This window comes from Haplochromis burtoni, unplaced genomic scaffold (genome assembly GCF_018398535.1).
Source record: "Haplochromis burtoni strain Fernald_Lab_line unplaced genomic scaffold, NCSU_Asbu1 Contig_177, whole genome shotgun sequence".
Lineage (NCBI taxonomy): Eukaryota > Metazoa > Chordata > Actinopteri > Cichliformes > Cichlidae > Haplochromis > Haplochromis burtoni.
Window position 1 is genome coordinate 839,662 of NW_024582538.1, and position 14,132 is coordinate 853,793.

The 14,132-nt window shown below is 41.6% G+C and overlaps 3 protein-coding genes across 5 annotated transcripts in view; all 3 read left to right on the forward strand.

The window, feature by feature from the left end:
* uroc1 (urocanate hydratase 1) overlaps positions 1 to 1,336 on the forward strand; it is a 6,100-nt gene extending 4,764 nt beyond the window's left edge. Inside the window, exons 17-19 of the mRNA XM_005943923.2 lie at positions 491 to 572; positions 663 to 762; positions 859 to 1,336. Coding sequence (XP_005943985.1) covers positions 491 to 572; positions 663 to 762; positions 859 to 999 — 323 coding nt within the window. The 3' untranslated portion in view covers positions 1,000 to 1,336. The remainder of the gene's footprint in view (positions 1 to 490; positions 573 to 662; positions 763 to 858) is intronic.
* Positions 1,337 to 1,578: 242 nt separating this feature from the next.
* LOC102301593 (MAP kinase-activated protein kinase 2) lies at positions 1,579 to 7,066 on the forward strand. Of its 2 annotated transcripts, none has more exons than XM_005943924.3 (11): positions 1,579 to 1,987; positions 2,102 to 2,357; positions 3,335 to 3,474; positions 4,358 to 4,422; positions 4,510 to 4,589; positions 4,936 to 5,062; positions 5,239 to 5,314; positions 5,441 to 5,565; positions 6,072 to 6,157; positions 6,236 to 6,316; positions 6,406 to 7,066. In XM_005943924.3, the coding sequence occupies exons 1-11, from the start codon at positions 1,971 to 1,973 to the stop codon at positions 6,640 to 6,642; spliced, it is 1,290 nt and encodes a 429-aa protein (XP_005943986.1). In that variant the 5' UTR covers positions 1,579 to 1,970; the 3' UTR covers positions 6,643 to 7,066. The 2 variants fall into 2 exon arrangements, with proteins under 2 accessions (XP_005943986.1, XP_005943987.1); XM_005943925.3 differs by having other exon boundaries at positions 1,580 to 1,991.
* Positions 7,067 to 7,363: 297 nt separating this feature from the next.
* On the forward strand, positions 7,364 to 13,728 carry si:dkey-197j19.6 (neural Wiskott-Aldrich syndrome protein). Of its 2 annotated transcripts, none has more exons than XM_005943976.2 (9): positions 7,364 to 8,001; positions 11,803 to 11,949; positions 12,162 to 12,248; positions 12,343 to 12,418; positions 12,507 to 12,579; positions 12,671 to 12,755; positions 12,864 to 13,017; positions 13,131 to 13,357; positions 13,440 to 13,728. In XM_005943976.2, the coding sequence occupies exons 1-9, from the start codon at positions 7,903 to 7,905 to the stop codon at positions 13,578 to 13,580; spliced, it is 1,089 nt and encodes a 362-aa protein (XP_005944038.1). In that variant the 5' UTR covers positions 7,364 to 7,902; the 3' UTR covers positions 13,581 to 13,728. The 2 variants fall into 2 exon arrangements, with proteins under 2 accessions (XP_005944038.1, XP_042081576.1); XM_042225642.1 differs by having other exon boundaries at positions 7,420 to 7,996.
* Positions 13,729 to 14,132: the final 404 nt, after the last annotated feature.

The following is a 14,132-nucleotide window of genomic DNA, read 5'->3' on the forward strand; positions in this document are numbered from 1 at the left end:
AGTCCTGCATTTGAGTCCGCACTCAACCTGCCACACACAAGTGTCCCATGACACAAGTCAGTTCCTTAAAGGCATTCTGAATGCAAGAATGGGAGACTTAAAATATTTTAAAGCTCACTTCCAGGCAGCACATTGTGGTGACAGATGCAGCTTTATAACAGAGCGTATGACCCATTACTGGTTTAGAGAGTTTCAGTGCCTCTGCAGGAAACCAGTATCAAAGAAAAATGCTCTGTGCTTTGCTTCATGGGCGGTACTGAAACCGAATTGTGTCTTTAGAAAAAACAAAACTAAATCTCCTTGACTACTGCTGATATGAAAACTGTTGTGGCTGAAAGTTGTGGCTTGGCCCACAAACGTATAACTTTGGTGACATAAAGCCTTTTTTCATATTCTCATCATTCTTGTATTTCCACATTCATATAATCCATAAATACTTGAGCAGTAATAAAAAAGTCCGCTCACAGCTCACAGCGTGTACCTGTTGCAGACATGGCAGTTCAGAACTTTGTTGGTGATGCATTCAGAGGTGCCACATGGGTAGCCCTGCACAATGGAGGTGGTGTTGGCTGGTAAGTCTGACTACAACAGTTCGCCAAAGCCATATTTATGTATTAATACAAATTTAAATCAGGGTGATTATAACTGCCTCCCATTTACAGGGGTGAAGTCATTAATGGAGGATTTGGTTTGGTGCTGGACGGCTCAGACGAGGCAGCAAAGCGTGCCCGTCTGATGCTCAACTGGGATGTCTCCAATGGGGTGAGATAGCTGAATGCGAAGCAGCTTACAGCCTCACTTCACAGTCTGCAGATGATAATTGTCCTGCTGCTATCTGTGTGTTTCTGTGTGTTGCAGGTGGCTCGTCGCTGTTGGTCTGGAAATTCAAACGCTTACGAGACCATCCAGCGCACCATGGAGGAGAACAGGCAGTTGCATGTCACCATGCCCTTTCCTGTGCAGGACGAGCATGTGCTGGATCGTGCCCTGCAGGGCTAAGCAGCAAGGCAAAACCAGCAAGCTGTGTAAAAAACCAGCCACAAAACTTATCCATCGGTTCAAATTTTACATAACAGACTTATCATACCACATTCATACCACAAAGACATCTGAATACACAGAAAGCCTGCAAATATTTGTCAGTACTGCACTAGGTAATAAATCTATATACAGTGGCAATTTCTAAAACAAAACTCTATCAGGTTGCTACGGTGTTTCATATATTTTAAATGCATGTATTCTTTATTTTCGAACTTGTATACATTATAAAACCTGTGTTATTTGTGTGTACTGAACCTGCTATTACTATCAAGTAATTAAAATGCCAAGTCCTATATTTCATGTGCCATACAGGATGTAAAGTAAGAAGAGCTGCAGTTCTCCGCAGTAAGAGTTAAACGACTGATGTTCGAGCCAAGGCCAAGTTGGTCACAGTTGATAGCACATAAAAAAAGACAATATGGATTCTGCCCTGAACATTTCTTCACTTTGCACTGCTCATAGCTTTGTGTGTTTTTATATATATATATATATATATATATATATATAAGATCCGAGTTCCGTTTTGTTACACTCTCGAAGGCGAATGGTCGCTTACTACAGGTCTTTGCTCTGTCTGCTGAGATCCTGCCGTGCGTCTTAACGCGGGATTGTTCCTTTAAGAAAACTGTGAATGGTCCATGAATTTGAGCCTCGTAGCGCTGACGTAAGGGAATTGGAGAGGTTGGTGTGCCTTGCAGGAAGAGACAGATAACAGTGATGAGGACCAGGCAAAGGTACCAGATTTTTTGCCGAGATTTTTTCCCCCACTTGTTGTGTTTTTATAACCTCTACATTTACCCAGCCAATTGCTGAAGTCGTTTGAAGTCCGTGACAGTATAACGGTGCTTATTCCCCTCCCTTTTCTGCACATCGAGGATTCTTTTTTTTAATTTTAGATTGCCTCATTTTTTTCTTCAACCATAAAAAGAATGGATCGTGACGTGTTGTAAGTAAGTACGAAAGTCGTCTGGATATATGTGGATGAGCTAAGATGACACTGGGTATTTTATGCGGCAGAGCCTGGTGACATTTTCTTTTCTGCGCCACCGTCGGCTTTTAGAGAAAAAATGGATCATTACCAGGAGGAGCAGTCGGTAAATCCTATTACCGCGCAGCACGGGACAGCGACCAACAGCGACTCCAACTTGGGCAGCGGCCTGACTGACCTCCAGCCACCTGCTTACTTCAAACTGGAGTTCAGGAGAAACGCGGTGACCGATGACTACAAAATAACATCTCAGGTCCTTGGCCTGGGAATCAATGGCAAAGTACTGGAGTGTTACAGCAAGAAAACAGGAGAGAAATGTGCGCTCAAGGTTTGTGACTGTGCCTGCCGCTTTATTTTGTTGTTGTCGCTGGAAAGAAAGAGAACAGCCATCAATTATTCATTTCCCCACAGTTGCTGTGGTCTGCACCGTGTAATGGTGACTGGAAATCTGTGCAAATATCCTAATGTCGTTTTATCTTCAGGATTTGATGTAAACTTTAATGTGCGGCAGCTTCAAATTTCTTAGAATGATATGATACACATGAACCAGGGATGGATGGAGGAGTAACCTGAAGCAGATTTGCCTTTTGAACTACCCAGACAGTAGTTGTGTCTCACACGCTGTTGTATGCTGTCTGTGATGCTGCTGCACAGCTTTTACTGTTGTGATGTTGTCATGTCGACAATGAGCTTCTCTGTTAAAACTTTATACCAGTGTCTCTGACATATAAAAAGGAAAAAAAAATCCCGCATTTTTCACTCATCCATGCAGCAATGTTGAGCCCACAAAAGCTTATGTGTTTGGAGAAATGCAGCTCTAAAGCTACTTTCAGCTGCTCTCTTATTCACAAGGCTGTCGCCAGATTGGGTTGCTCCTCATGTTTGATTTGGCAGATTTTCACGCAGGATGTAATTCCTAATGCAACTCCCAAGGAACTGGTGTTAATTAAATAAACAGCTGGCTATGGGATTGCAGGAAATCCTTATAGAATTAGGCAGGAAGGGCAATCACTCCAGTTCCTCCACGTCTTTTCTTTGGAGGTGATGAAATAAGTGGTATTGTGTGAGTGGCAATGTATGTTGATGTGTTATCTTCCTCCTTCGGCACTCAGCTTGCATTGTCACAGCTGTTGGGATATGTGTGCTGAGTGCAGCTTTAAAATCCTGACTTTTATTGCTCCCTCTGGAATAACTGCTCAGCAAACAGCGGTAATTTAATGCCTTTAATTTTGCCTGCCTTGAACACTGATTTGCATTTTAAAGCATTTCATTATAACGTTTAGAACATTTTGTCACGTTCAACAGATTCTCTATGACACTCCCAAAGCTCGACGGGAGGTTGAGCTGCACTGGCGAGCTTCCGGAGGTCCCCACATTGTACGGATACTCAGCCTCTATGAGAACATTCACCATGGGAAGAAATGTCTCCTCATTGTTATGGAATGGTGAGAATGAACACACTGTTTTTTGGCACCTTAAAGCAAAAGCAGTTGCTTAAAAATGGCTTTTACAGATATTGGAGAACAGTTTGTGAATCTGATTTAATCAACAGACTTTTCAGAGTAAATATTGTAACTAAATGGTAAATGGCCTGTATTTGTATAGCGCTTTACTAGTCCCTAAGGACCCCAAAGCACTTCACACATGTGATTCACACACTGGTGATGGCAGCTACATTGTAGCCACAGCCACCCTGGGGCACACTGACAGAGGCAAGGCTGCCGAACACTGGCACCACCAGGCCCTCTGACCACCACCAGTAGGCAACGGGTGAAGTGTCTTGCCCAAGGACACAACGACCGAGCCAACCCTGGCTCGAACCGGCAACCTTCCAATTACAAGGCGAACTCCCAACTCTTGAGCCACAATCTCCCCTAATCATTTTCTCATTTCACTGATTAATCAGTGGTGTTTTAAACACTCCACAATTTTGAAAACTCATTATAACTTCACTGAAGAGGTGGTTTGAGTGTGATTATTTGTACAAACAGCCAAAATTAAAAAATGTGAGTTTATGTGAGCATGTGTATTATTCCTTTGTGTTGTTATTTTGCTTCCTGTTAAATTTTAACTTGTTAAAACAGTTAAACTAAAACTCAAAGTGGACGCAACAAAAGAAGTAATAAAATAAAATGAATATAAATAGCTAATAATAATAATAATTGAATCCATACAAGTCTAAGAAATGGTGGTCAAACAAAAACCCTCAAGACTGAACCCGCCTGAGCAGTTAATAGTCGGCACAATGACTTGCTTTGTTATAAAACCGTGATTGCCAAGAGTACCCTCACTGCCCCAGTTCTGATCTCTTTGTTAATCTTGTCTCAGCATGGAGGGAGGGGAACTGTTCAGTCGCATTCAGGCCAGAGGGGACCAGGCTTTCACAGAGAGAGGTGGGTTCGAGTTCACATTTAACAGTTTCATTTAATGGTTTCTGCATTGCAATCTGTGCTACCATGTCTCTCATATCCTCCAATCAGAGGTGTCGGAGATCATGCATGACATTGGCATGGCCATAGAATACCTCCACCACATGGACATTGCTCACAGAGATGTAAAGGTACTGTAACGCTGTTCTTTCAGAAGCTGCTGAAGACCGCAAGTCTGGTTAAAATATGCAACATTGCATTAAAAAGTTAACCCTCCACACAGCAAAATGACGCATACCCAGAGTTTTAAATACAATGTCAAGTGTACATATGTAATAAGATGAGGGTGACAGACCAATCTAACTTTAGTGTAAAGTTGATGCACTGAAAAAGGCCACTGCGTGCGTATTAGTGAGATGCAGCAGTACGCTGTGCCCTGGAAATCATTTACACAGTTAATAAAAGAAATAAAAGAAAAGATTTTATAAAACACAGTCAGATTAAAGGGTTTTTTCTTGTTTGTTATTCTCACCACAGCCTGAAAACTTGCTCTACACAACTAAAGAGAGCAACGCTACTCTAAAGCTGACTGACTTTGGCTTTGCTAAGGAGATGACGCTGCACAACTCCCTGCAAACTCCATGTTACACTCCGTATTATGTTGGTGAGTGTCCAGAGAAATGTGATTGCAGGAGTTTCAGGTGCACTGCGCATTTGTCAGTATTAGAGTCAAAATTTGTTTTATTTTATTTATTACTGTCTCCATGTGTGTCTGCATATGAGTGACGTTTTTGTGTGACTCTGCCCACATTATCGTGTTGTATCTGTTTGCCCATTCAGCGCCAGAAGTGCTTGGGCCAGAGAAATACGACAAATCATGTGACATGTGGTCTTTGGGTGTAATCATGTACATCCTGTGAGTATCTTGTGCCTCTCTAATTAGCAATACTAATGACTAAAAATCTATTCTGCATAGTGCAAAATTAAGAAAGTGTGAAGTTCTCTTCTCTTCTCTTCTCTTCCCTTCCCTTCTCTTCTCTAGACTCTGTGGGTTTCCTCCATTCTACTCAAACACAAGCCAGGCCATCTCTCCAGGCATGAAACAGAGGATCAGGTTGGGCCAATATGAGTTTCCGAACCCAGAGTGGGCAGACGTTTCTGAGGAAGGTCAGACTAACAGAATAACTAAACAATACTCGCACTGCTGTGAAATAAAATACAAGTAGGGAGAGGCTCTAAATGAATATGCTATTGGTCCACAAAGTGTAAATTACTGTGCCACGGCGCTTCAGCGTTCAGCCTCACTTTAATCCTCGCACGCTCTAACAACATAATCATGTGCTTAACAGAGAGAGTGGAAATGACCTGCATAAACTTTCCGCTGTAATAGGAACCTCATGGTTTGCAACACTAGATCTCTGTATGTTTAAACTTCCCATGGCGTTGACTGTGTGTATCTTTTTGTTCTCTTGAGCGAAGAGGATTTTTTTTGTTCTTTTACATTAGTTCTCGTTTCCAGTTTCCAATCACTGAAGAATTGAAAACATAACACTTCTCAGAGCTTTAGAGCTTTTGCAACATAACAACTGAGATAAACCCATAAACATATCTTTATTCCACATGCACGTTGCCCTGTTGGATTGCTTGACTGTGTTTCTTATTGTTACCTGCAGCCAAACAGCTCATCATTCAGTTACTGAAGACAGACCCCAGCGAGAGGATGACCATTGGACAATTCATGAACCATCCTTGGATTAGTGTGAGTTAACACCTGTGCCCGTTCACCTCTGTGTTTTCTCCCAGTGCACACGCTGATGTGAATGTTTTTATTTAACAGCAATCCATGGTGGTCCCTCAAACACCTTTGTACACCTCTCAGGTTTTGACAGAGGACAAGGAACTATGGGAAGATGTAAAGGTGAGAATTGTATTTACTTCAGAATCTGGCCACAAGATGGCAGTAGAGCATTATCTCAGATTTAAAGCACAAACTGTGTCTTCCAACAGGAGGAAATGACCAGTGCCCTGGCCACGATGCGCGTAGACTACGACCAGGTGAAGATCAAAGACTTGGATACATCCAACAACCCTCTGCTGAAGAGACGCAAGAGGCCCGTTCCTCCGGGAGCTGACGGCGTGGAGGAAGCTGACAGAGGGGATGGAGATGGATCAGGAGTGTGTAACAGTCAGAGAGAAGTATTGTTTTCTGAAGAACATGGTGACATGATCACGGAAGAAAAGTAGCATTAAAACCAGAGTAGCAACATTTTCCATCCACATATCAATTGTTGTACTTTACTCGTTCTTTGTGTTCCTGCACTCACTTTAAAGAATGCCATTTATTTTTAACTCTCACTACTTAAAGTGAAATAAAATGTTGTTTTTTATCTTTTACATTGGTGTCCTGTCACATTTTACATGGCAGCTCATTTTATACAGAACACTAAGAGACTTGGAAACTTTACATTTATTCTGATTGTGAGTAAAACAAGAAAAAGCATTAAGCTTAGAGACTTTGTATAAGCATTAGGATTTTCCTGATTTTCCTCTCTGTAACCAATGAAAGACGATATGTGGAAGCCATAAAAGATAGTCACTTAGGCAAGATAACATACAACTAATTCCTCTTTACAAGTCACAACTGTTTACGTGGTTCTGTCACTGCACTGTCAAGGGACTAATAAACCTTGAGAAGTGAAGGTGTTAACGTGGTTCATGCTCGTTATTAATCTTGCCAAACATTTCCGCTTGCTTGAAATGTCTTTCTTTACCAAGCCGTTAGTGTTTCCCGTTGTACTTGACTTCAAGATAAATGTTGTTCACTTTTTCACTCTAAAGTGTGCAAAACCAAAACACAAGCTCTCTAATTCGGACTTGGATGTTTCATGTACACAAAAAACCATTAGAGAACATAATTATACTAACTACTTTTTAAGCCTTGTGACTGAATCTTAAACAATGTCAGATTTGAATGCCTTCCACTGGGATTTCTATGTGAAACCCTGATCTCATGCAGTGCAGTCAATATTTTCCACTGGAAGGGTCGTGGATTTAAAGCAACATGGAAATGTAAATATTCAGGGAAATTAAAATAATTTCCTTGGGTATCGAACTTAAGCAAATGTATGAATATAGGTGTTTAGTTTTGTGTTTGTCTTTAAAAGTTGGGGCCCAACCAGAACAGGGAACTGCCTTCCTTAAAAACGACTTTATTTACACTTCATCCCACATATGGTTAATAAGTACTCCTTTGTTTCACTGACGATTGTACAAATGACCTTTGAGTATGCACCCTCAATCATTTGGTTACTCGAAACTGAGTGGATACATGGTGTCCATAAATTTGCATGATGACATGCTGTAATGGAAACGTTACCATTCAAACTATGGTTAGGATCAGGAAGTGGTGTGTTCAGGACAGGTCCAAAGAAGACGCATCTGGAACAGGAGGAAAGGCGAGATTAAGAGGGTTGAGGTAAGGCGAGGAAAACAGGAGTCTCTGTGATGGCTCTGTCTCTGATTACTGGAAGTCAGGTTATAAGTGACCTCCTGACGATCCGTGAGAAAGGCGTCCTCATCAGTCTGCTGGAGCCGCAGTGTAAGGTACACTTTATTAATTTGTATGAAAACAGCTGGAAAATATGATGGAAAAATAAATAACAAGGCTGAGAAAATTGAATGTGTTTTAAGAGGGTAAAACACATCCCCACCATCTGTTAAATTCTACATGATGATAATATTACTGTAGTAGCTCGATGTGCTATGATGTATGTCTCTGAATCATTTCATGCTCACACTTGTTTTCATGTTATCATCTGCTGCTATCAGAAGGAGCCTGGTGTATGAATGGGCCATGTGTTAGAGCTGTTTTAGTTTTACATTTAGCCTAATCTTGTCATCCGCAGTCTCAGATGCTTGTTTTGTCTGGAACCGTTGTGTTCCCAGAGCATCAACCACAATATTTAAATATTATTTAAATACCACTCCGCAGTAAATAAATGAGGCATTTTAAAAAAAAATTCAGTGTTAGGGCTTTAGACAGTTATTTAATTAAATTTTAAATGGGGCGATCGTGGCTCAAGAGTTGGGAGTTCGCCTTGTAATCGAAAGGTTGCCGGTTCGAGCCCCGGCTCGGACAGTCTCGGTCGTTGTGTCCTTGGGCAAGACACTTCACCCGTTGCCTACTGGTGGTGGTCAGAGGGCCCGGTGGCGCCAGTGTCCGGCAGCCTCGCCTCTGTCAGTGCACCCCAGGGTGGCTGTGGCTACAATGTAGCTCGCCATCACCAGTGTGTGGATGACAGGTTGTGTAAAGCGCTTTGGGGGACTAGAAAAGCGCTATACAAATACAGGCCATTTACCAATTCTGTGGTGTATTTGTTACCTTCCCTCTGTTTTCTTTTGCTTAGAGAGTAGAGGCTGTGTTCGTTCTGGCCAAAACATTTCTGTTGTGTAACACAGAGGCACTGTGCCGGCTCTCTCTAGTGTAGATCAAATTAGGCTATGCACAAACAGGCTCTCCCAGTTTATTACGTTACACTGACATTATCACTACCAAGAAGAAACAATTTGGGGAAAAAAAGACACAGAGCAGACCCAGAACAGAGACACTGATAGGAAAGACATCGTCTTCATGGTGCAGCCATAGATGGCCATGTGATTGGCAACATAAAAATACTAAATGGAGAAAAAAAAATCACAAAAGTGAAGAAAATACATTCTTTTATATCCTCCAACAAAATTCTAGGGTTAACTTCCAGAGTTCACAAATACATCCTTTATAGTGGCATGTAAATGATTAATGACCCCTTTTTAGGGCACTATAAAGTTCTTGTATGGTATCCTGTGTTTATATGCACACAAACTGCATTGCGCCTGGTGTTGTGAACTGGCACTCAGTAGATAAAACTGAATTATGTTAAACTGAAAATTTGTAGTGTGAAGAACACACATCCAGATCCAGGAGGGCCAGTATAGCCTGACTAACACATTCTAGACAGATGTAACTGTGTCATCAGCACAACAGAGAACATTAGACATCTTGATTAATCTCTTTTAGTCTGCAGTCTTGTTATTCCATGTTTTATGTGGTATGGATGAGGCTGACTTGCCTGTGGTGAGCAAAAGCTGCTTTGAAAGTGCATTTTGAAGTACAAACTACTGACAGTAATTTATGATGCAGCATGTCACTGCCATTGTGGGTTCCCTGAGACACGTACAGATGGTTCTTTTATGGTGCTTCCTTCCTTTATTACTTGTGTTTGCTTTCACAATAAAATTGTCTTTCCAAACAACGTTAAGTTCACTCACCTGCTAACACAACCTCACCAACTGCCCGTCCATACTCACTCCACACACCTGGCCTAAGTGTACTACTGCACAAGTACAAGAGACATAATTATACAATGCCTAGCCCGTGCTCCACCCCTCCCCTGTCGCTGAGCCAAACCCACATGCCTCCACCACAATGAAAGACAATTATAACAATTTATAATGCTAAAACATTCAAATCACAACAAAAATCGACAGAAACTCTAATATACATGAACTGAAACATTAAATGCCGCTGAAAAAGTGCGAGGTTCCAGGTTTGGTTTCATTAAAAGAAAAGGAAAGACATGTTGATTAGTACAGCTTAAGAAGACTAAAGAGTGCAGGCAGGGTAGAGTGGGTGGAGACGAACGGGGCGGGAGATTTGTGACAGCAGGATAGCTAGCAGTGCAAAGAAAGGTTTACAATATGGGACTTAGACCTGCTATTATGTGCGGTGTGGAGAAAGTGGAACAAACAAAAAAACAGGAAGTGGAGATGAAGGTGGCAGAGCTGAGGATGCTTAAACTTTCATTGGGAGTGACCAGAATGGAGAAAAAGTTAGAGAAACAAGGCAGAGATGGTTTGGACACATGCACAGGAGAGACGGTAGACAGTGGAGCTGCCAGGCAGGAAGAAAAGAGAAAGACTGTAGAGAAGCTTCATGGATGTAGTGAAGAAGGACATGCAGAGCGTTGTTGTGACAGATGAGGAGAATGATAGATCAGCTGTGGTGATGATCTGAAAGAAGACAAAGTCTCTACTCAAGTGCATTAGCTCTCAAATAAAAACAAATGTTTTATTAGTGGCTGTAATCATTGTCATGGATTTGCCTAAGGCAGTGGTAAATCTATAGGGCTGAGGTTTGGATTTTGCATTCTGCAGACAGTGAGCAGCTTCCACCACTTTTCACATGCACTACACATAGGTCAAGTGTGTATGGTTATCTGCCTGATGTATACATTGCCTGGGCCTTTGCAGGGTTAGAGGAAGAGAGGTGTAACGCAGGTCAAATTACACTATATTACAGTATTCAGTTCAGTTTAGGTGTATTTATATTGCCCCAAATCACAACAACAGTTGCCCCGGGGTGCTTTAAATTGTAAATTAAAGACCCTACAGTATTAGGGAAAACCCCACAAATCAAGCAACCCCATATGAGCACGCATTTTGCAACAGGGAGAAGAAAAAAATGTACTTTTGACAGAATGAAACCTCGAGCAGAACCAGGCTCAGAGAGGGAAAGCCATCTGTCATGACCAGCTGGGGGTTGAGAGGTAAGAGAAGAGAAAAGAAAAGAGATTGTAGGGAGGCAGGACAAAACACAGACTAAGGGAGAGAGAAGACAAAAAGGCAATGGCATGCTGCAGTGGTAATATAAACACGTGGGCAGTGAAAAGAGGTCAGTGGAGTGAAGAAGTGCTCAGTGCATCTCTGAGAGCTTCCTTTTCCCCTCCTGCATGGCAGCTCTATCTTTAGCATCCTTTGTCTAATATAGCCACTATCCCTCCTCTGCATGTCTCGTCATTTCAGTGCACAAAAACTATTTAAAAAACAATAGCTACTCTATTTGAATCACCACGCAAAATTGAATGTAGTTGAACAACCAGAAAGTTATTACAAAATGTAGTTAAACTACAGGATTGCTTAAAAGTAGTCCACTATTACTTAATTGAGGCAACAGAAAGAAGTTAAATGGAAAAGAGGTCATCAGTCTCTCTGAGGAGCAGCATCTTTGCTGTAAAATGAAACTAGAATGACTCAAAGGGTTACTGTCAGTCAGGAAACGTGAGCTGGTTTCGAAAGTAAATGATTTCTTTTTTTTAAATCGGATGTTACTCATTAAAGAAGTGATTGTGTAGGAGGACGGGCGCACAGTGTCTTAAGGACAGGGTTAATGCAAAATATCAGAAAAACAAACCAAAGCTAACTGCACAAGATCATTACTGAAGAGACATTTACACAAAGACACCAGGAAGTTGCATTAAATTGGCATTTTCTAAAATTTAACACCAACATAAACATGCCTGTGCCTTGTAACTTAATAAATTGCACATCATGTATTGATGCACTTTGGACCACTACTGTCTATTTCAGCTGATGAAATCTACAGTAGCACAGATACTACAGGCCATAAGTACCCCAGGGGAGAGGCCAAGCTGGAGTCGCTTAGAATGCGGTGTGGTGTGTCTCATTGAGGATTCGTCCATGCATTCCTATTTCCTGCGCTTATACTGCGTCAAGGTAAAAAGAACATCATTACTGCTCACATTCACTCCAACCACTCAAACTAGCACATACGCTGAAACGTGCACGCTGCTTCCAACATGGCACAGCACCGGGCAGCTTGAAGTGTTTCCTCTACTTTGAGGTTTCCATCAGCAACAATAGGAAGATGGGTGCGCCTGTGCTTTTCCTTGTGCAACTCTAACAGCTCCTCTCATTCTGAAACACAGCGTGCCAAGTTACTGTGGGAGCAGGAAATGTACATTCCATTCAAGTACACTGCAGCGCGTGCTTTCTTCCATACTTTCCCCGCAGATGTAAGTGATCCTTTTTTGGCATCGGTGCGTGCCTTATGATTATCAGAGTGCCACTTTTAGGTTGGATTTGGGTAGATTTGCTGTGTTTTCGCAGGACTACCAGGTAGGCGTCAACTTTGCAAATGAGACTGAGGCAGAGGAGTTTCATCATACCGTGGAGGCTGCTTGTGGTTAGAATAACAACAAACATCTACACGTATAAATGCTCTCAAAGGCTCAGCCCTGTCTCGTATTTTAACACAACCTTTTTATTTACAGAAAAGATGACCAGCATGATTGAAATGACAGCAGTGGGCAGTTCAACGAGGGAACTACCTGCTGATGATTTGGAGTGAGAAAGATAGCACCACTTTGTGTCTTTAGAGTGAAGGAAAGAGCGTTAAAGAGGTGGTTCACAGTTTTGTGTTTTTTGTTCTCTTTAGAATTGAACCATTGCACAGTTTGAATGGGGAGAAAGATCTCCCTATGGACACATCTTCCACGGCAGCTCCCCCAGCTTCAAGTTCTGTATGTCAAACTCTACAGTGAATTGTTAATGGGGTAACTGTTAAGCTGTTATTAGTCATTAATAATAGCATGATAAATGACTCCATGTAATGTGTCTGCTTGGTGAAGTTTAAGGATCTTGACCCGGCTATGAGGAGGCTGTTGATGCAGGCCAAACTCACTGAAGAAGACTTGAAAGGCAAAGACGTTGCCGAAGCTGTTGACTGCATCATCAACAAGTTTGGAGGGCTGAAGGCTGTGCAGAGAGAGCTGAGAAACAGAGGTACTATATCCCGTAAAGTTTATTAGTATGTGCAAATATTTATTTACGTTTCAGTTTCAGGAAAAATACTATTGTGTATGTTTTTAAGACAGTGTTCTGTCATATGCACATAGGCCCAATCTCTCAGACACTGCCAAGATCTGCAGGGGCTTCCATCTATCTGAAGAAGGGCCCGTTGCCACCGGTCCCTTCCATCAAAGACAGCAACACTTTTCAACAAACACCAAAGGACATGGACACGGTAGACAAGAGTCAGACAAACACTCCGATTCCTTTCCCTCCAGCTCCCCCTCTGCCAGCTCCTGCAGACAGGATCAGAAAGAGTGCAAGTTTCAAAAATGTAAGAGGAAAAGATTTAATTGAGCATTCATACTTGTACACAGTGGGTGGGCTGAACAAACTTTTGTGTTTTGTGCTGTTAGGCTGGCTCCCGAAAATCAACAGAGACAGGCGACTTAATCCTGGCTGCACTGAGAGAAGCGTTCAAAGAAAAACGGATGCTTCAGCAAAGCAACAGCGAAGATGGAGAACCTACTGTTACTATTCCTAATACTAACCAATGACGGACTCTTTTAAGAGATCTTGGAAGTCAGCTTGTACTGTAAATGTAGTTAAAGATGCGGCTTTTTGGCTTTGATTGTCAAACAAAGCAGTGGTCAGATTAAATTGCCATAAGGCAATGTGGTAAAATGAAAAGCCACATTGTGCATTTAAAAAAATCTAAAATGCCATCATATCAGTACAGTATGCTAAGTCTTAGTTTAGAGTCATAGATGTCACTAAATTAGATAACGAAGGGCCAGATTTTCACTTCCCAACGTAAATCCCAGCTTCCTTAAATGTAGCCTACAGCAATATAAAGATAAGTGAAGAAACAGATGAATTTTTAACCACTCTTTTGCTTTAGTTTCTTTTCTGGAAATCTAGCTGAAAGTGTATGTTTTACTTGTCTTCTGTATAACATTTGTCATGACTGTAATGTTTATGTTTTTAAAAATTCAGATTTCTGTGGGGTGCAATGTTTTATGTATTTTTTAAGTGCTTTAATATACACCCATGGTGGAACCTAAAGAATAAACAAAGTGGAGCATGCATTATAGACAAGATATGGAAGC